This window comes from Cibotium barometz, chromosome 31 (assembly GCF_041138505.1).
Source record: "Cibotium barometz isolate CiBa-2024 chromosome 31, ASM4113850v1, whole genome shotgun sequence".
Taxonomy (NCBI): Eukaryota; Viridiplantae; Streptophyta; class Polypodiopsida; order Cyatheales; family Cibotiaceae; genus Cibotium; species Cibotium barometz.
In genome coordinates this window covers 51,728,079-51,750,876 of record NC_141076.1, presented here as the reverse complement: position 1 = coordinate 51,750,876, position 22,798 = coordinate 51,728,079, and the positions used below count along the sequence as shown (strand labels likewise).

The window sequence follows — 22,798 nt, the reverse complement described above, 5'->3', positions numbered from 1 at the left end:
TTTGTAATAGAAATTTTGTACTCTTGCGCATATGTAGCTGATGTCTTCTGTTGTCTAGGAACATTTAAAAAGATTTCAAGATGCTTCCAAACCTCCATTCTAAAATTTGCTGGCCGCGGCGGTGTACTGGCAACATTTGTCCTAACCTCACATAATTCTTTCCAACAATCCCACGTAACATTCACTTGTTTTTTACTATGGTTTCCTATAAAATCTTCTGGCTTTTGCACCTCCGATGGAGACATCTCGTGTTTTCTCTGAAATTGTTGGATCTTTCCTTAAATGAACCTGACCCCCCATGAAATCCCATTTTTGATAACAATGCTTCACATTTATCAATACATTGATCTGCCAACGATGTTGGTTTAATAGAATATGCATAATCAAGATGCAATCTCAGAAGCTTGTCAATTAATCTTATCTCTGCATGCAAAGTGCATATGTGAACATTCTTAAGAGATAGGAAGAATGGGATCCCAAATGTCTTCTTTATTCTTGAACTTACTCAAATCTATAGAGTCTCTCATTGGGACTCTCCTTGCTGGTCGCAAACTGCTCCACTCTTTTGATCTCATACCTTCCATACAATAAATGCAAGGATACTTTGCATTAGCCCCATTGCATATTCCAAGCATACATTTGATAGTCTTTAAGTCAGCACCCAAATGCCATTCCACTTTGAAATTGCCAACTCCATCAATTATCAACATATCTCCAGAACTTTAGGATTAAATGATATTATGGATACCTATGTGGGAGAACAACCATTTGAGGGTTTGATGATTTTCACTTGGTATCTGAGCTGCACCAACCCACCAAAGCTCCATCTCCGACTGGATTTTATGTTCTGGTTCCTCTCCTCTACCATTGCTGTACTCAATTGTGCCCTATGTTCTGGTTCATCTCCTCTACCATTGCTGTACTCAATTGTGCCCTATTCATCATAGATATGCTCACTCTTTCCATCTTTTTTCCTTTTTGGATCTGTGCCTCATCCAGCTTCAACACAAACTTTAGCACACCACCACATTCTTCTACAGTAATTTTATACATATGCACCATTGCAATTTATACTTTTCTAAGATCTACCCATATATTGTTGAATGCATTACAGACAAATGTACTCTTTTTCTTCTACTTCTCATAAGGCATTATCCCTTCAGCAGTCCTAGCAGTAGAAACTGAAAGGGATCTCGGCAAACCAAAAGCTCTTATTCTCTTGCATCTAAGATTTTGGAACCATAATCTAGAAAGAGCTTGGTAACCTTTGCGACTAATACCCACAGTGTCACAAGTCTCTACTATTTCATTTGGTTTTGCAATGGTCCTTAAGTCTCTTACCAACTCTTTGAGAGTAAGATCTCTCAAATTTGTATTCTCTGGAGATTAAAGAATTCTGACCAGGTCTACCTTGTTCATAGTTTCCATGAGAAGCTTGATTCTCTCCTCATTTCGACGGATATTAATACCTGAAATGTGAGAGACATTTCTTTGCAAGGTGGAGTCTCCTCTTTTTAGCCCCACTACTTTCAAACAACTCACTTATATTCATTAAAGTTCTCTTCCTCTCTCTGAATCCTCCTGGGGTTTCTTTCAAGTTTACTAGTTTCTCTTTCAAGGAGTGGTTTACAACTTCTAGCTCTCTAATCTTATCATAAAGCTCTAAAATAGTTTTCTGAGATGTTAATAAAGTTTCTTTCACTTGATGCATTTGGATTGAGCACATAGAAGATGCAGAATATAACTTCATACAGTAACCAAGCAAACCATCAAAACCATCTCCAACAAATCTAATCAAGTCATGAACATTTACAAATGAAGGTCTACCAGTTGAAGGATCATTGGGATAAATACTTCCATCCACCCACAAATCAATGTGTTTTCTTCTCTCTAGTCGTAGTCTGTTTGCCTCATCTTTGTCCAACAATGCTCAGTGATGAATACTTCTCCAAGATGAGTAGACCTTATCTATAGCAAGCTTGTATATGCGTTCTCTTGCATTGAGTAAAGAGTTAGCGATAGACATTAGAGTATAATCCACTATGCAAGGGTATAACATAAAATAATAGAAGAGAAGAAAAGACACACACACACGCGCACACACACACACACACACACACACACACACACACACAGAGCAAGAAAAAGAGAGCACTCAATTGATGATGAGAGGAAAAATGGATGTATTTTGGTGGGAATATTTATACAATAGACATTTCAAAAGTTCAAATAACATTGAGAATAACAACTGAAAAGTATCTCTGACATAATTTAAGGAATGTTAGCATTTATTGTGCCCGTCTCTTAAATGCTCCAAAAGTACCTCTAAACGATCGAATTTGGAGGTCTCATTCTACTAAAACCTCACCTAATTAGTGCTTTAATCAAAACCTAAAGGGCCCTTTTTTCTCTTTTTTGGTCCTAATGTAATTGGATTCTGCATTTAATTAAAATATTTTTAAAGATTTGGGATTCTACCTTAAAATACTAAATGCACATTTCACATTTTACCCCCCCCCCCCAAGCTACCCTTTTTGTGATTTTATTATCCTAAAGGACCCATAAAGTGTATGTTTAGCTATACATTCTTAGAAAGCCCAAACTAGACATCCAAAATATCCTAATGATCATAATGCTCAAATCTTATTTATATGCTCAACACCAAGCCATCTTTCTCCACAACTATCCAAGAGCCAATGAGAGTTTGAATGATGCCAATTCTACAGGTTGCAACCTCTAGAATCCTATAATGGTTTCTCAAGTGTAGTAGTCTTACTAGTAAGGCCCTATAGCCTCTCAAATGGACCACAACTTCAATCCAATTATGGGAACATGATCAAGAAAAATAATGGTGATATGTTAATTAATTTGATTATAACATGGAGCACTCCAACAACTCAAGCCTATAATTGCCAAGTATACATTCACTAGGTTTATCCTAAAGACATCTTATATCGGCTAAAGACGTCTTCATTATCCTATAAGGGGGGTTTGTTAATTCATTCAATTAACATGGAGCATCCCAACAAGTCAAGCCTATTATTTCCAAGTATGAAATCACTCGGTTTATCCTATATCGGCTAAAGATGTCTTCATTATATTGTAGAAATATATTTAAGCTAGAAGATTCTTGAAGTTGTTCACACATCTTGGCCATTAATCATGATGAGGAAAGCAAGCAAGGCCAAACTTATTCAAATGTTTTAGAACTAGCAGATGGACACTCTTGGGTCATTTATTCTTGGGCGGCCTAGTGAGAAAAGACTTATGAAGTATATTAGTCATAGATTGTAATAATATTTCCCATTTATGCAAGACTAGAATGAGTGTTCTCTCTACTCTTTCTCACCATTTCAACTCTATGTAAGTGTGTGATGCCATGTTGATGCTTAGGGTTTGGAAAGGAAATGCCATTCGATAAACCACACATTTCTTCTCTAACTCTTCTCTCCCCTTCTTTTTATTCGCTCTTCTTGTGGGTCTATGAATTGCAAGCGTGTAGATCAAGGCCATCCCAACCACACGAGCATTACTTATTAAAAGCAACAAAACTTATGACATAAGGAGCCACCTTGATTAATGAGAGTAAGATAACCACTTGAGGAGTGAGATCTTGACACACAAAGTTGAAGCCCTCAAGCTCCATTGTTTGGTAAGTTTTCTCATGACCTTGTGGAAACACGTGAATGGTCATTATTGTTTATTGTTGTTGAACTTATTGTTATTGATGTAGCTATACTAATAAGGCAAGGTTTAACTAGTACCATGAATTTATACTTTAGAAGTGTGGTTAATATCAACCTTTGCCTAAGTTGTCCATGTTGACGCATAAGGTAGGTAAAGGCATTCTGTAAATCATACATTTCTTCTCGTTATCTTCTCATCTCTTCTTTTTATTCTCTCTTATTGTGGATCAAGGCCATACCGACAACACAAGGCATTGCTTTATCAATTGCTTCATCAAACGCAATACCTTTGGTTCATGGAGCCACCTCGATGTGATAATGAGTGCAAGAGGGCCACCTGAGGAGTGGCTCTTGGCACACACGGGTGAAGCTTGATCGTGGCTCAAGCTTGGTAGTTTTGGTAAGTTTTCCAAGGACGTTGTGAAACAAGTTAATAGTCATTGTTGTTTATTGTTGTTGAACATTTTATTGATCTACTAACACACTACACATTCATGGTACTAATTTCAACCTCACTACACATTCATGGTACTAATTTCAACCTCAGAGAGGTCCCCTAATTTTCACTCAAAGCATGCAACTAAGTATCCATGTAAAGAAAAGAAATCATGCACAATTTTGCCTTACATAATCTGATTAAGCATTCATATGGTCCACGATAGTGAACAGGTTGAATAGATGCCTGTATAGCCTTAGTTGTGGAAACATAAAAGAGAGCAAAAGAACGTAAGGAGAGCTATTTTATAGCATAGCTTAGAGGGCCAGGAGAAAACAACTTGAGCATTGTCGGTGTCACACAATGATTTTGAGGGTCTTCGCTTAGTGATGCTAAGAGGTTTTCCTTCCCAACCTAAGAAAAGCCATAGTTTCAAAATATTGTACAAGTTCCAAAGGTTACACAAAAATTATCCACTTTGAATAGAACTCTTCAGGAAATCTTAGTGCAACGTGGTAATTTCTGCTAGGAAAACAATTTCTGATAAAATTTACATTTCTGCCCAGATTCTAGGTAAGAACACCATCATGTATCGACACGAACAACAATCCCACCTCAGTAATTAAGCTCAATTGCCTTAATAAATACAGAAGCCAGTAAGGCTCTTCAATAGTACTGCTCTTAAGCGAGGCAGTAAAGGTGCTCTAAACAACACTCTACCCCAAAGAAGATCAAAATCACTACAAAGGTCGACTATCATGGACACTACCAAATCAAGATCAAAATAACCAGAAAGGTCATTAATCATGAAAGAAACCATCTGCGCAATCATCAATCATGGGTTTTTACTTTAAATAATGATCATCAACCAAAAAGGCACATAAGGCAAGATACAATGAATATACATGTTCTAAGCGAATGTACAGAACTGTACATTACAGGGCACACCTACATTCTCCGTTTCTTACATAAAGCATTCCAAAAACAACCCTTTGCATGCCTTTAAACGGATCAAGTTATCTGTAAAAAGACACATTACCAATGTGTGGTACTCCCATAGGCAACACTTGCATTCACAAAAGAAAAACTGGGCTCAGTAAGCGAGAAATATCCAACCCATGCTCCATCCAATCATCAGACCAGCACCTGCAAAGCTCAAACCAAGAGCAAAAGCAAGCCCAATGGTGCAACGCACCAAAACATTGCTCTCAGGGGCCCAACCACGATCACGATCTTTACCTTGCCACCATAGAGGGGGGAAATGCTGATGCATTTTCTTCCGAGGCGGGCGCTTCCGGATATGATTCCAAGGGTTATTTCCTATCTGCTCAGAAGCAGTAGAAGATTTCAAAATCTGGTTGTCCATCCAGACCTCCAAATCACTTCCAGAACACATCTTAAGCAACAAGTTCTCCAACTCCAGAGTCTGCACCCACTGCTTGTAGGTACGAGCAGTCCATGCCTCTCTAAATAGCAGCTGCGCAAGCTTCTCTCTCTCTTGCAATGCCTGTGCCACAAGCTTCTCTGCTTGTCTTGCTCGTGTTTGTGAATGGCAAAGAGCCTCACCAAGTGTCTCATACCCTCGCTTAGTAACACCAACACGTTTTCCACTACTCGCTTTCCAGCTCGCTTTCCAGCTTGTGTTCGGATCATCGGAACTGTAAAAAAACATGTTAGCCAACGGAAGCATCATCGGGCTGAATGCACTGAAGCCTGTCAAGTATCACACCTTGTATCCTGTTGATATCGGATGCAAATGAGAAGTTAATCTTACCTGTCTTGGGTGGAAGCTCGTGGTAGAGCTGATGGGATGGCAAGAGGTTGGGAAACACTTGACAGATGCTCACAAATTGGTGTTGGATCTGGCATACCCATAGTTAAAGGTGATGAAGTTAAAGACTTGTTCTCCAGTTGAGTTGGCTCGTGGCCACTATGCAGTGAAGCTAAGAGAAGCTTGTCTACAGATGGAGAGGTACCGAACTTGACAGATCTAGAGGTAGTGAAGTCACAACTTGCCAAAGGTCCCTTCCATGTAAGGGAGCTTTGTGAAGGTGGTAAATCACAATTCTCCAGATACCCATAGCCTTTTTGAGAGACCAAGTCAGCTAACTCCTTGCTGTCAGCTGTATGCCATAAGGCCCCATCTTTATGTGATAATTTTGCTGCATTTAATTCTACAGAGAGGTTTCCAGATACCCTTGAAGACTTACTAGTCCCAGCATCAGAAGACTGTTCAGTCTTTGATCCACCAAGCAAAGAGCTTGTTGTGGATGACTCTGTTTCAGCTCTCACAACACCTTCCTTGGCATCTTTGTCCAAAGCATCATTGGAATTCTCCTCATTGCTGTCTTTTAATTTGGTTAGAGGAAAGGATTCGCATTTTGGAGCCTGTTGTTGATCCATTATCCACTGCCATTCGAGCTCTATTTCAGCAGACTTCCCGCAATCCTTCTTTGCCACTCTTAAAAAGTCCTGAAACTCTGGCATGGGGGACTTCTCCACAGTTACGTACTGGGAACCATAATCAAGGGGACTACCAGGACCAAATTGCCAGGGCAAATCAGTCTTGTCACTAACACAGCCCCACTGTTCACCAGGCAAAAAGGACAATCCTTCAGCTGTATCAATGCCCTTGGACATTGAAATGCCCTTCCCTGCAGACAGCATCTCATAATGTCTGTAAAGACCAACAGTCTCTCTTTCGGATTCTCGGTCAGTCAAGCACCTGTTGGACACTCTGGACCCAGACCTTTTTTCTGCCATTATAAAACTCTCTCTCTTAGCTTCCCTGTAAGCACACCCAAACAGAAGTTGATGAATACCAAAACACCTTACACACAAACAAACAGAACAAAAGTTGCAGGTCAAACGTGACCAAAACAAGATCTATGAGAGATGTGTTGACATGTGCATGCCTATGACATCCCTAAGAAAAGAATCAGAGTGCGTGTAAAAAGAAAGGTAGGTTCAAAAAATATCATGTATGTCAGATAACCTAAAGGAAGTGGTCATCTTTAGATGTGAGTTTTTTGTTCTGAACTGTTTTAGACAGCAAGCAAAACTTGAAACGTTCACAATACATCCACACAGGGCATGGGCACGGACACGGGCACGAGCACGGGACTACCCTGTACTTGGCCTCAATAGTCATGTCCATCTGAGGTCTCATGCATGTCTTGCTTCTACATGCATGTCTTGCTTCTACATGCCTTATAATCTCAAGCACAACCCTTGTCAGTCAGCGTAAACTTTGTTACCCACAGCTTTTGACCTTGTTTGCTCCAATCTTATGCCCTCTCAAGCAGCCAGATTGCATATTCATTCGATGGTAGGAATGAATATTAGATCATGAAATGGAATGAATGGCTGCATTGATTGATCGGATGGAATGAATAGCTGGATCATTGAATGAGAGGTGTGGATAGGAACTCTGCTGGTCCATGGACCATAATACAATGTGCACTCAAACTTTGATGTGGAATAGGTGTGGTTGTTGTCCATAGATGGACAAATTCGCCTGCCCTTTTTTATTTTGTCCATGGGTTCGTATAACCAAAGGTTGCTTCCGTTGCCGACACACAACCAAGAGATGGGCTCATAGGGAAAAAGTGTGGAAGCCAGCCAAGGCTTTCAGACTATGCTTTTAAAGTACTTATGTAAAGCTTTTATAGCTTATTAACATGATTAAGACTTAATTAATGAACATAAGACAAATACTGCAAGAAAAGACTGAGTGATTGCATTGAGACAGGGGCCTTTCTTAAATAGAGGCCGAAAAGGTACAATTGAAGAGGCACATCCCTGGGAAGGGGTGTGGCTCTTGAATCAATAGTTATGTCCTTTTGTCACGTGCATCCCGTACTTGGATGCCACGTCGACATTTCTATACAGAAGGTGCAGGACCTGGGATGGTAAACAAGTCCCATGTGAGCCCAGTCCGGGACGAGTCAGCCCCAGGGATCCATCCCAGTCGTCCGAGGTCAGGTGTGCATTGTCCTGCACAAGAGTCCAAGGTCAGGTGTGCACTGTGCTGCACATGTATCAGTGCCAGTCCGCGTTGTGAGTCTCCCTCTGGGATGATGACAGTGATTCTGTGTATCTGGTATGGTACCGGATGCCAGATCATTGTGTAGTTAGTTAGGGGTTGCTTTTAGAACAAGGGGCCAGCCCATAGGGCTACCCCAAGTCTTAGTGCGGGCATGGGGATAGTGTGAAACCACCCCCATGAGGGCCAGGAAGGCCCTGGCTGAACCCACCAGCCATGGAAGGGCTGTAGGACAGCCCTAGGGGCATGCCAGGGCCAGCAAACAACACATCTAGTGTTATGAGGGCTGTAGGGCAAAGTTGGGGCAGCCCATACAGGCTGCCCAGTCCCCAAAAACAGCATATATTCAGGGTCCAGCCCATCTAGATTCAAGCACATGATGCCCAGCCAACAAGGGGGAAAAGCGCAGATTTTTTATGTGAATTTTCAGCATTTAATGCTGAAATATTCAGTCGTGGGACTTTTATTGCTGGCTGCCTGGTTATAGACTGGCCGACTCCTGTTGGGGAGTATAAATAGGTGAGCCATAATTCAATTGTGTTATCTCATCATTCACCAAGTGCTCAAGCAAACCAGGGCTAGGACAGCCAAGAAGTTGCTAAAGCAAAGGGGTGGAGGACTGCAGGTCAAGGGCACAGATTTCTCCAGCCAAGAAAGGTCAAGATTTCCGTATTTTCTTTTCAGATTTACATCATTCTAATAAAGCAAATACACCATTCGTGGTGGGGGCCCTACAGAGGGTATTTGGGACCCAGCACTATGTCCTCTCCTCTCTCCCTCTCTCTCTCTATTTCCTGCACATCTTCATTCAGTTTGTGCGTTAATTCCATCGCGAAAAGTGTGCTGATTTCTAAGCATTGAAGTTACCGATCTTCTCTGAAGCTTCCGCATGTTACAGTGGTATCAGAGCCTACTTCAAGTGCAAAGATTCAGCAAAGAAACCAGAATTTTTTCTCGCTCGTGTGGTTGGTTATCAGACGTCGGTGGACTACCCCTTTCGGAGTGACTCCTGTCCCTCGAAGGACGGTTGGTTTCCAGCCTCCCGACGTCTCCCACACACATAGTGGATGGTCAGATTGCACTCCAGAAAGGAAGTGTGTTTTCCTGCTATGGCGAGCTTCAACGACAAGAGAGACCAAGAACCATGGGACCAGAGTGCACCAGGCAACCCATCTAGGACACCAGGCTTGAGTGTTGCAGAGATGTTCCAACAGATGATGCGAGCAATCGCAGACCAGACGACCAAGTTGGAAGAGCAGAAGGCGCAGATTGAGGCTCTGGAAGAACGTACCTATTCCCCAGCGTCGCGTTTTCCATCTCCTCCTCCCTCTCCTTCTGTATCCCAGATTCCATATCCTTGACACAGGGACCCTCTCGCGGGGTCACGATCGCAGCCGAGCTCTTGCATTGGAGATCCGACAACGAGAAGATGAAGCCATGCGACGCATGGAACACAAGCGTTACCTGGCAGCATTGGACGCCAGATTGACACCAGCAGCGCCCTCGAATCATTTTCCCGAGAAAATGAACTTCAGTAAGTATAATGGTAAACTCGACCCCACAACTCTTTATTCATGGTTGCATCAGTTTGAAGCTTACTTTGCCACAGTTACAAAGACAGATACTGACAGAGTGATCTTAGCCAGTTGGTACTTGGAAGGTGAGGCCATTCGTTGGTGGAGGCTCATGCCTACATCAGATTAGGTATGGCAGCTTATGTGTGGGACGAGTTTGTCCGCGACCTTAAGCAGCGGTTTCTACCGCCCCACTACCTTGAGCGACTCGAAGACGAGTTCAGGGGAGCGCGTCAGAACACGCAACCAGTCCTTCAGTTTGCCAATAGAATTTCGACTTTATGTTTGCAATTAGGCTTATCTGATTCGGACAAGAAAGGGCAGTTTTTGTATGGCCTTGACACGCAAATCAATGGGAGGTGCGTATGTTTAGGCCAGCCACCTTTGAAGACCCACTCTCACTTGCGCAAAGTGCAGAAATGAAGCACAATGATGGCAAGCCCAAGACTTCCCAACCGGCTTCTCCCAAGGCTACCGCCTCAGGGGGCAAAGGCCAGAACCAGACGGGGTCTTCCCCAGGACAGAGCCCGGTAGCCTCTGGCTCCAAGAACTCGAACAATGCGTCTAAGCTTACTCCAGACCAAAAAGTGGAGGCAGGCAAGACAAGTGGCAAGTTGAGTGCTGAGGAGCTTTCTCAGTACAAGGAGGGTAGATGTTTCTTTTGTCATACAAAAGGACATACTTCTTGGGAGTGTCCTAAGAAGCCTCCAAAGCCCGCCGCCGCTGCCTCCACGCCTTCCTGTTAGCAGTCATCTCCTGTCTATTTTTATACACCAGGGCCTTTGTTGTGGGTGTGCCCGCCCTTATGAGGTGTTTTATCATTTTTCCTCACTCCCCGCATTTTTCCCCTATTTTTTTCCATTTTTCTATGGCTTGGGAGGCAGCCCTGAGTTGGCACGAGGATCCAGTTGCTGGCCGACTGCATCAGCATGTGTGTGTTCCCATTCTGGAGTGGCCGACTGAACTGGACAGGTCGTGGACCCTCAGTGCTGGCCAACTGCTGTTGCAGGTCGTGGATGTCCAGTCGGCTGCCTCACAACTGGCCGACTGGCTGCATATGCTGGTCGTGGAGATTCAGGACCAGTCGGCTGCCTGTAGCACAGGCCGACTGGTATATGGGGCCATATAAATAGGCTCCCAGCCCCCCATTCCATTTTGTAGTATTCTCGGGATCTTCTTGTGTATATAGAGCAGAGTTGCACGCCTCTATCTCTCACACTCTTGTGCTGTGATTTTCTGCACTGCGTTTTGCTCTTGTGTTCCCAGATCTGGTCATCATCTCCGCTGCGTATTCTGACATGGTATCAGAGCCCTAGGCTCTAGATAGTTCTTGGGGGGGACTGTTGTGTGCGCTGATTGGTGGACCGTACGGGACTGTTCGGGAAGAGGAGAAGCAAGAGGACGGCGGGCTGATTTGCTGGACAGCCACTTGCACGTATTAGTTCTTCTTTGTTCCCACCCACCCACCCTTTTCAGAGTACATCCCCGCAATGGCAGATCTGTTTGAGATGGCCGAGAGGCATGTGAGCCCGACACTCCCCACGTTCCCGGTGGACCGTCAGTTGGACGGGAACAACTACGGCATATGGAAGGTTATGATGGAATCTGTTTTGGATTCTTACGACCTCGCTGATTTCGTCGTTGGTGGTGTTCCACGGCCTTAAGTAGAGGAAGGGGAGTTACCGTCGATCCAAAAGGACCGGGAGGCTCAGACACAGATGTGGGATCGTGTCAACGCCAGGGTCCGTTCGTTTATCTTTCTCAACTGCACACCGCAGGTAATCAATCATGTAAAGCATATGACGCTGGCCAGAGGTATATGGTAGCATTTGGCCTCTCTTTACAACAGGGTATCGCCCATGAAGAGGATTTCCTTGGAAGTACAAATGCGGGTTATGAACCCTACAAAGTCGTCGACGATACGGGAGCATATTAACAAGTTGCAGGCTCTTCACCAGGAAGTTCTTCAAGCTGGGAAGGAGATATCGTCAGAGGACATGGCCATAACGTTGCTGTCACACTTGCCCTCTCAGTACTCAGCATTTTACTCATCTTTGATTACCAGTGGTAGGCTCAGCACCATCACATGGGAGGAGCTTGTGCCCATGGTCCTGGACCAGGAGGAACGATTCACGAACCCTCCTCAGGGTGGAGGTTCAGAGGCCTTAACTGGCCAACGGTCGAAAGGCCGTAATACGGGCAAAGGGACGGCTTCGTCGTCGAAGTCTTCTGAGAAGACGTCCGTTACTGACCGCGAGAAACTAAAGGCAGAGAGGACCTGCAATGATTATGGTGAGAAAGGCCACTATTGGAGGCAGTGTCCCAAGCGGAAGACCGAGAAGGGTGAAGATTCCTCGACAGCAATCATGAAGACTCCGGCTTTTGTGCACCTGGAGGTGGTGGACACCAATGTTTCATTTTCTTCAGGAAGGGAGGAGATTGGAGGACTCTCCGCAACGGATACTCGGGAGTGGATTCTAGATAGTGGTGCTTCCAGGCACATGACTCCTTCCCGTTCCGGTTTACAGGATCTCTGCAGGCTTTCTGGTCACATACTTACTGGGGATACATCCACTATCCCAGTTCACAGTGAGGGCAGGATGGAGATAGTTCCCGATGGTGGAAGCTGAATGGGAGAATGAATTAGGGTTAGAGTTTCATGTGGGAGACAAACACACAGAGAAGAAGGGAGAGAGAGAGAGAGAGTTGTGGGGATAAGTCAACTCATCAGAATGAGTGTGTGACTCCCCTATCACACATGTATATTGCACTAGTACACATAGTGCACTTAGTACATTAAAAGTACTAAGTGTACTATGTACTATAACTTATGGGCTTGTACACACTACAAGGGTGGGCATAATGCCTTTACCCCAACAACCTCCCACTTAAAGGCAAAGTGCCCTTAAGTAAAGGAAAAGAAAAAATCAGCATGTACATGATAATATACAAGGCCATATCAAGGCTGAAACTGGCCTCATCCAATGCCCATCAAGTGTCTGCAATGAGCAAACCGCTCCGGAGGCAAACTCTTTGTCAACAGATCAGCCGGGTTGTCATCCGTATGAATCTTAATAAGCTGAATTTGCTTGTTCTCTATCACCTCTCTGATGAAGTGATACTTCACATCCACATGCTTTGTCTTTGCATGAAAGACAGGGTTCTTTGCCAACTGGATGGCACTCTGACTGTCACAATGCAACAATGGAATATCCCCTGTATAGCCCAAATCAACCACTAACCGAGATAGCCATAATGCCTCCTTGCAAGCCTCTATGGCTGCAATATACTCGGCCTCTGTAGTAGATAAGGCAGTGCACTTCTGCATCCTGGATATCCATGACACAGCACCTCCTGTGAATGTAAACACATAACCGGTAGTAGACTTCCGGTTATCTGGATGACCGGCATAATCCAAATCCGTGTAACCATGCACTAATGCATCCTGTTTGCCAAAGCATATGCACATATCTTGTGTGCCCTTCAGGTATCTCATGACACCTTTCACTGCTTCCCAATGCTTCTTGCCAGGTTTGGCCGTGTATCTAGAAACCACTCCCACTGCAAATGCAATGTCCGGCCTAGTAGCAACCATGGCATACATGAGACTGCCACAAGCTGAAGCATACGGAATCTTGGCCATATCAGCCCGTTCACTATCTGACTATGGGCTGTCCATAGCATTGAGTTTCACATATGGAGGCAAAGGAGTACTAGTCTTCTTCCCCCCGTCCATATTGAACCTCTGCAAAACTTTGCCAATGTATTCCTTCTGAGACAAATACAACACATGCTGATTTCTGTCCCGAAGTATCCGCATACCCAAAATGTGATTTGCATCACCCAAATCCTTCATATCAAAGGTTTGATGCAGCCTCTTCTTCAAGGCATCCATCTCTTTACGAGATTTCCCGGCAATCAACATATCATCAACATACAAGATGAGGATCAATAGACTGCCATCCAAAGCTTTCTTGGTGTATAAGCAGTGATCTATGTCACTTCTCCTGAAATCCTGGGATTTCATGAATGTATCAAATTTATGATACCATTCCCTTGGTGCCTGTTTGAGCCCATAAAGACTCTTTTTCAGCTTGCATACAAGCTTCTCCTTTCCATTCACTGCATAACCCTCTGGCTGTTGCATATATATCTCCTCATGGAGATCACCGTGAAGAAAAGCAGTCTTCACATCCATCTGAATCAAATCCAGATCATCATGAGCAACCAAAGCTAATACAACTCTAAGTGCGGTCATTTTGACCACTGGAGAGAAGATCTCATCAAAGTCCACACCATATTCCTGCTTGAAGCCCTTAGCCACTAACCTGGCTTTGTATCTTGGCTTTGCATCAGGTGCAACTTTGAGCCTGTAAACCCACTTGCATGGCAAAACCTTCTTGCCTGTAGGCAAATGCACCAACTTCCATGTTCCATTTTTGTGCAGAGAATCCATCTCTAACTTCATGGCACGCTCCCAAAGAGCCTTGTCTGCCCTCTGTAAAGCCTCCTTATAACATGAGGGCTCCCCACAGTCAGTAAGCATTAAGTAGTCAACCCCTGGAACAAACCTGTCAGGGGGTCTGGAGGGTCTTGTCGCCTCCGTACCCAATGACCATCATTTGCAGGTTGCTGTCCAGCCTGCATATCACCTATTGGTGGCTCCTGTTCCATGCCATAAGGCTGAAAAATCATGCCCGGTATCTCCTCTAACTGTGGGATATCCATAGGGATATCTTCTGCCATGTCTGGCTATCCATTTGGACCATTTTCAGCACCATTTAAGGGCTGGTTTTGCTGCTGTAATGGCTGATTTACAGCCCTTGGTTGTTGTCCATGATGTCCATCATCATCAAAGATGACTCTGCCAGGCTCCTGTTGCCTTGCAGGCTCCTTATACATGCATGTTTCATCAAAAATGACATCATTGCTGCGTATAATCTTTCTATTCACGGGATCCCAAAGTCCATACCCCATTTCACCTCTGTCACCATATCCTAGGAATATGCATTTGTGAGACTTAGGATCAAGTTTGGTGCGCATTTCCCTGCGTATGTGCACGTACGCAACGCAACCAAACACTCTCAAGTGCTTGTATGACGGAGGCTTCCCTGTCCATACTTCTTCTAGCACTTTCCCACCAAGCCTCGTGTTAGGTGACCTGTTTATAAGATGAACGGCTGTCATAACAGCTTCAGCCCAAAAACCATGAGGTAATGCAGCATGTGACAACATAGAACGGACCTTCTCCTGAATGGTCCTGTTCATCCTCTCTGCTGTCCCGTTTTGTGGAGGATCATAAGGAGTAGAGAGCTCCCTCTTGATGCCTTTAGCGTCACAAAAGTCCTGAAACTGTTTGGACATATACTCTTCACCATTGTCGGAACGCAAAGCCTTCAGTGTTTTACCAGTTTGATTCTCAACAAGAGCAACAAACTTCTCAAACACTGAGAATGTATCACTCTTTAAACGAAGAGGATAAACCCACACCTTGCGTGTGGCATCATCAATAAAAGACACAAAGTATTTTGCCCCTCCCAAAGAAAGCTGAGGCATCTCACATACATCTGTATGCACAAGCTCTAACTGAGCATCTTTCTGTCCAAGAGCTTTCTTGTGGGGGCACTGGAGTTGCCTGCCATATATACACTGCTCACAAAACTGAAAACTTGAAAACTTTAGAGAAGGCAAGTAACCCAAACGAGACAATTGCTCCATTCCTTTGACACTCATGTGTCCCAACCGGCTATGCCACATAGAGATTTCCGGCAGCTCGGTTGCATTTACATTAGCATGGTGACAAACACCTGCATGCATGAAGTAAAGAGTGTCCACCTTAGAGCCTCTGGCAACAACCAGTGAGCCCTTACTAATTTTCCACTTTCCACGACCAAATGTGGTAACATAATCAGCATCATCAAGCTGTCCAGTAGAAAGCAGGTTCTTCTTGATCTCAGGCACATGCCTGACATCATGGAGCATAAGCTGTGAGCCATCTGAAAACACAAGCCTCACATCACCTCTGCCAAGAATCTTGCATGCATGGTTGTCACCCAAATAAACTACTCCTTCATTGCCAGCTGTATACCTGACAAACAAGTCTCTGCAACCTGTGACATGAAAGGAGGCACCTGAATCAATGATCCATGAGTGCATACCATGACCATCTCCTGTAAGAAGTGAATGGGCATCAAGTGAAGACGTGAATAGGACCTCATCCTCACTGTCACCTGCATGTGACACATTGATTTCTTCAATCTTGACTCCACTTTTGCCGTTTGGCTTTACATCTTTGGCTTCATCTTTGTCTTTGTCTTTGTCTTTGCCTTTTCCCTTTTCCTTTTGATCATTTTTCCATTTGTAGCATTGCTTTTTGATGTGTCCCTTCTTGCCACAATAATGGCATTCCAAGTCCTTTTTGGAGCGGGACTTGCTCCTTCCCCGTTCTTGGCTTTTACCCCTTTGCTGGGATCTCCCACGTGCATTCATTGCATTGGACTTTCCAACAGAGTTGTTTTTCCTGTTCATCTCTTCTTGAAGAAGAGCACCCTCAACATCTGCATATGACAGCATAGCATTCGAATTGCTAGTGGCTGTCCTGAATGTGTCCCAACTCTTTGGCAAAGTGCATAAGAGAAAGGTGGCTTTGAACTCATCGTCCATTGCCAACTTTTGATTTATAACTTGGCTGCCAATACCATTAAACTCATTTAAATGGGCTGTCATAGACGCCCCTTCCTTCATCTGAAGACCTATGAGTTTCTTCAACCAATACACTTTGCTTGAGGCACTTTGCTGGGCATACAAGTCCTGCAATCTCTACCACATTCCCCAAGCTGTCTTCTCTTCACGAATGCTGAAAAGTAAAGTGTCTGACACAGACAACATGATGGTGGATCTAGCTCATCCATATCTTCCCACTCTTCAGTGATAAGAGAAGCAGGCATTACGCCCCTTTCTTTGATAGGCTTGTGCTGCTTCTTCTGGAGTAACACATTATAGCACTGGGTTTGCCAAATATCATAGTTATGTGAGCCTTTAAGCTTCTTGATGTGAAGCAATGAAGAGCTCTCACCTGTGGTTGCCATAGCAATACGCAACCTGTCAATGCCTGACTCCCTGCAAAATGTGCAAACACTGCACCAAAAGCACACAAAGTGCTCATAGTTGTTCTCCCAAGTTTTATCTCCCACTGCGGAAGCACAAATGCAACTCTACTCCCACTGTATGTGATAAAATCACCAAAATCTGGTTGCTGCAGATTTAGGACAGCACCTTAAATGTACTCTGTTCCCCTTCCAAAGTACTGTACAGCAGTACTAAGTGCTCACCAATGATGTACCAAACCTGTACCGGCAAGTACAGCAGCTGAAAATGAACCTTTTCTTCACTCAAATCAATGTGCAACCATGCCAAAACTTGCACAAAGTTGTACCAAATCTGTACCAGCAAGTACAGCAGCAATAAATGCTCTCCTGGCTGTCCAAATGAGTGAAAATCAGACTTTTACAGTCCCGACCAATGCATACAACAGTTCCGAACAGAAATTGGGCAAAAGCCCCTTGACTGCAAGCTGATTTCTGAGGATTCAAGGCATAAAAGTCTTGCCTGCTGTTTTGCCAAGCTCAACAAGCATAAAATCTTGAAAAGCCCCTTGATTTAAGATCAATTTCTGATCATACATGGTACATTAGCGCACATGAAGGCATCCAGAGTCTTCACAATGCTTCCCCCTGGCCACATATACATCCAGTACATAAAAGCCCCTTGATTTACAGGCACATTGAGTGCTTTACAGGCATCAACACGTTGCCCAAAGCATCAAATACGAGTGCCTGCATGCAAATCAATCCAATCGGAAAGCCCTTTGATCTGCACATCAATTTCCTACAATTTAGGCCCGAATGTGAGATTGCTCACATCATCCAGTATGTATGAATGCCCAATTGCACAATTACATCAAAAGCCCCAAATTTCGACATCCAATTTCTTGCAAATTGATCCTGAATGTGACCAATGTCACCCAATTTTGCCAATTTTGCTCAAAAATTGAGCAATTTGGCACCTGTACCTGCTCAATTGATAATTGTACTTGCTCAATTGCAAATCCCCCAAAAAAAAAATGAAGCATGTACCTCTGAAATTTCTGATTAATGTTGCAGAAAGGGGGCGTTGAATTTGGTGTTGCTGTATTGATGCTGTTGCTGCTGAAAATCTGTGCAGATGAAGTGCAGGTGGTTGGAGCTTCTATACACAGAAGCGTAAGTGCATAATGCCTTTACCCCAACAGAAGCATTCCTCCCAGGTGTTGTATGTTCCGTCACTTGGTTTTCATCTGTTGTCAGTGTATCGGGTTTGCAAGACTGGCGTACGGGTGGAGTTTGATGAGCATTTCGTTGCTCTCCGGGACAAAGCAACAGGCCAGGTAGTTTGGGAAGGCGGAGTGGAGAATGGAGTTTACAAGCTTTCAGCACTCTCTCTCCCAGGTCCTCAGGTTTGTGATGAGTGGCAGTCTGGTAATGGCCACTTGTGTGTGGATATGCTGCAGGTGCAGGCTTTCCGAGAACAGATGGTGGATAGCTTGCCAGTAGATGGCAACAGTTGGCAGGAACTCTCCAGTCCTGATGTTGGTAGTTCTTGTGTTCGTCAGTCAGAGGAAACTGAACAGGTAACTTATGCTCTGATGTCTCGTAGTATTCGAGACAAAGAACCTCCTGTAGATGAGGATGTTCTTTCCACGGGGACCTTTCGGAAAGCCAAGCAGGTGGCAGTTGATTACTTGCAATAGGAGGTGCATACTCCAGGCTTTGTGGTTCCGAATTCAGGGGGGGTGGTAGACAGGTTTCAAAAGGCCTTGCGTGGTCTTCAGCAGGTTTCCAGGACTTGTTTTTGCACCGTAACAGGTGTTGATCCTTGTGAGGTGTTGATCCTTGTGAGCAGTGTGATGCCTCTTTGACTCAGAAGCAGAATGGTTCATTGATCTGGTTGATGGACACCAGATTGGACGGGAGCTTCCTGATGAGGCAGTTGAGCTCATGGTTGCGGATGACTCTTTGGGAGGCAGGATTGCATTTCCTGTGGTTTCTGCGGCATGCGAAGGATCATGGACTCTTGTACACAGGAGGGGGATCGTTGGATGGAGTCCGACTCCACGGTTGGAGTGAGTCAGTTTGGGAAGGAGATCCGGACACGAGGAGATCTACTTCAGGCCCAGGAGCAGTTTTACGAAGCAGTAAGAGGCAGTCATCTTTTGCCTTGTCGCGGACAGAGGCAGAGTATCGGGCTGTTTGTGATGCTGCTTGTGAGGTGGTGAGGATGCAGAGGTTGCATTGCAGGTTTGGGCTTCCACTGGCGGAACCCATGGTCATCCAGAGGCACTTTGTTCGTGAACAGATCGTTGCTGATGACATCTTGCTAGAGTTCTGTTCGACGGAGGACAGTACAGTAGACCTCTTCACGAAGTCACTATCTCAGGATTTGCTCAGGCGGCACCCCAGCTCCCTGTGGTTGGTTTCACAGCCAGGAGCTGAGAGGGGGTGTTAGAAGTCATCTCCTGTCTATTTTTATACACCAAGGCCTTTGTTGTGGGTGTGCCCGCCCTTATGAGGTGTTTTATCATTTTTCCTCACTCCCCGTATTTTTCCCCTATTTTTTCTCATTTTTCTGTGGCTTGGGAGGCAGCCCTGAGTTGGCAGGAGGATCCATTTGCTGGCCGACTGCATCAGCATGTGTGTGTGTTCCCATTCTGGAGCTGGCCAACTCAAATGGACAAGTCGTGGACCCTCAGTGCTGGCCGACTGCTGTTGCAAGTCGTGGATGTCCAGTCGGCTGCCTCACAACTAGCCGACTGGCTACATATGCTGGTCGTGGAGATTCAGGCATAGTCACATGGGAACGCCGTTCCATTGGTGTGGAACGGGGGAACGTGGAGTAATGGAACAAGGGAACGGCGGAACGTGGAGGAACGCTTTTTTAATTTTTTTTTCCATGATTCGCGAAGCGGCACCCCTTACGTTTTTTTTTCCACGTCACAAATCCGCCGGCAGCGTAATAGCGCATCGTTCTTTCTTTTTTTTGGACAAGCTGGGTTACGGGTGCCCAAAACGTGGCCCAAATTTTGGGCCTTTTTTAAAGGGTGCCCAAAACGTTTTGGGCACCCTTTGTATTAAAAAAAAAAAAACGGATACCTGCAAGTAGCGCCGCCGCCGACCCCTGAAAAAAAACATGGGAAAAAAAAAAGATTATGCAACGTTTTTTTTAAACGTTGAAAGAAGACCTGCCAGGCTGCCCTGCAACGTTCAAAAAAAAACGTCAATATCAACGTTTTAAAAAAAACGTACCTCTCTGAGAACTTATAAAAACCTACAGAGTGCACTTGCAGTGTGCATAGCCAAGTACAATCTCTCTCTCTCATTATTCATAGCCAAGTACATTGTACAATCTCTCTCTCTCTCTCTCTCATAAGGGAACCAAGACAGCTTTCTCTCTCTCATAGCCAAGTACAATCTCTCTCTCTCTCTCTCTCTCTCTCTCTCTCTCTCTCTCTCATATAATGCCTCCTAAGGGAACCAAGAGAGCCAAGAAGAACGAAGCATGGTCATGGTGGGATGAGGTGGATATTCTTGAGGCCAATCAAGGCGGAGGAGCTAGGAAGTGGAAATGTCGCTATTGTGGCAGCACCAAACATGGGGGAGTCAACCGAGTTCGAGGTCACCTAATCCATGAGCCGGGACAAGAAATCCAACCATGCTTGTCAATCTCAGCTGAGAAAAAGAGAGAGCTAGAAGCTAGGCATAATGAAGTGATTTTTCGTGCTCCTCCTCCAAGAGCTATGGCTGCGAACCCATCATTCTTTACAACTCCTTCAAGCAACTTCTCCACATCCGTAGGCTCTTCTTCCGTGCATCAACCACCACCCCCCAAAGGCACGCAAAGAACTCTTGCGGGTTCTTGGAATCCACGCAAACGAGAAGCCGTGGATGCAGCTATTGCAAGGTTCTTCTACCATCACCACATCGCTTTCAATGTGGCAAGGTCCCCTTATTTTCGGGAAATGGTTCGTCTCATTGCTGAATTTGGACCAACCTACACTCCCCCTTCTTCGGAGAGCCTTCGAACCACGCTTTTGGCAAAGGAAAAGGAAGCTGTTGAGCAAGCCATGCAAAACGTCAAGGAAGGGTGGCAACGCAACGGTGTCTCCATCATTAGTGATGGATGGAGTGATAGCCAATCTCGCTCCATCCATGGCATCATCGCATACTCTCGAGGGAACACATTTTTTGTGTCTTCCCATGTTGCCTCTCCAACGGGCAAGTATGCCGACGTCATCGTGGAGGAATGGGCAGAGGCAATTGAGCAAGTGGGTCCTCAAGATGTGATCCAGGTCATTGGTGATGGGGAGGCCTCAAATCGAGCTGCAGGCGACCTTCTTTTGGCAAGGTATCCACACATCACATTCACTCCATGCATTGCACATGGCTTGAATAATCTTCTGAAAGACATTGATGGTCTTTCATGGGTAGCACCATGCATAGCAAAGGGAAAAGACATAGTTTCATTCATCACTCGGCACACATTTAGCCTCTCCGAGTTTAGGAAAAGATCCCCAAACTTGGATCTTAAAAAATATTCGGAAACTCGTTTTGCATATAATTTTATTATGCTAGAGAGGCTAGTTGCACTCCATAACATTCTCAAGCAGCTTGTAGTGAGTGATGAGTGGAGCACGTGGCCCACTGCCCGTAGCACACAAGGAACAACTTGTTACACCCACATCATGGATGCTCCTTTGTGGGTGAAGATTGAGCATGTTGTCAACATTACGAAGCCCATTATCTACATGCTGCGTATGGTGGATGGGAAAAAACCTTGCATTGGCAAAGTTTATGAGGGCATGGACAAGATGGTGGAGCGTATCCTTTCTTTGGAGCCCGACACAACAAAGAAGGCAGAACTTCAAAGTTTGTGTCAAGCAAGGTGGGACCGATATCACTCACCAATGCATGCAGCTGCATTTGTGATTGATCCAGAGTTTCAAGGCAAAGGCCAGGAATCGGATGAAGAAGTCACAAATGGCTGGGACAAAATCCTTGCCAGATTGGTGCCTGATGCTACGATGAGAAGCAAGATTAGAATTGATTTGGGAAAGTACAGAGCAAAGACAGGTAATTTTGGTTCAGCAGATGCCCAGCAAGATAGGACACTTATGGGAGGTGCTCTTTGGTGGGAGAACTACGGATCGGGTACTCCAGAGCTACAACGGCTTGCAATGCGCATTCTCAGTCAAAATGCAAGTTCTTCTCCAATTGAGCAACTATGGAGTGTTTTTAGCCATGTTGCCTCGAAGAAGAGAAATCGGCTACTCACTACCAGAACAAATGACCTTGTGTATGTGTCAGCCAACTTGCGACTATTAGCCCAGGTTGCTAGTGGTGACTTTGACCATGAGAGCTTCATAGATATGGAGCCACAGTCTGAGTCGGATGATGACGACCCTCCACCTCCACCTCCACCTGCATTGATGCATGATGCATCTATGGATGATCTAGCTGACATCTTTGCACCTATTTGATATCACCTAGGACTTTAGGTTTCTTTGTTCTTAGCTATCTAGATTCTAGCTTTCACTATGTGGCTGTACATTGTACAAGCTATTGTACTTCTGGTTTTCTAAATATGAACAAGGTCATTGAGTTTGCTATCAAATTCTTGTCTTTTTTTGTCTACTTTCAATTGTATATTTGTCTCTTTTTACCTGCTTTTAATTGTATATTTGTCTACTCATGTGTATTGAAATATGATAACGTGTCGTTCCGGATCCCGTTCCGGATTGCAAGGGGTCCCGTTCCCGTTCCGGATTGGCCCCTCGTTCCCATATCCGTTCCCGTTCCCTGGTGACTATGGATTCAGGACCAGTCGGCTGCCTGTAGCACAGGCCGACTCGTATATGGGGCCATATAAATAGGCCCCCAGTCCCCCATTCCATTTTGTAGTATTCTCGGGATCTTCTTGTGTATATAGAGCAGAGTTACACGCCTCTATCTCTCACACTCTTGTG

At 44.7% G+C, this 22,798-nt stretch overlaps 2 protein-coding genes across 4 annotated transcripts in view; one reads left to right on the top strand and one right to left on the bottom strand.

Moving 5' to 3' along the window:
• Positions 1 to 4,943: 4,943 nt before the first annotated feature.
• The window catches only part of LOC147621025 (uncharacterized), a 33,214-nt gene continuing 15,359 nt past the window's right edge, over positions 4,944 to 22,798 (bottom strand). For all 3 annotated transcript variants that reach the window (XM_086825276.1, XM_086825277.1, XM_086825278.1), the window contains 2 exons: positions 5,897 to 6,910; positions 4,944 to 5,780 (listed from right to left, as the gene is read on the bottom strand). In XM_086825276.1, coding sequence (XP_086681402.1) covers positions 5,216 to 5,780; positions 5,897 to 6,885 — 1,554 coding nt within the window. In that variant the 5' untranslated portion in view covers positions 6,886 to 6,910 and the 3' untranslated portion in view covers positions 4,944 to 5,215. The remainder of the gene's footprint in view (positions 5,781 to 5,896; positions 6,911 to 22,798) is intronic.
• LOC147621026 (uncharacterized) lies at positions 20,573 to 22,312 on the top strand. The gene has a single exon (XM_086825379.1). It carries the CDS (start codon positions 20,573 to 20,575, stop codon positions 22,310 to 22,312), a length of 1,740 nt encoding a protein of 579 aa, XP_086681505.1.

Coding starts and splice junctions, on each gene's coding strand:
- LOC147621026 (XM_086825379.1), top strand. CDS start 20,573: ATGGCTGCGAACCCATCATTCTTTACAACTCCTTCAAGCAACTTCTCC.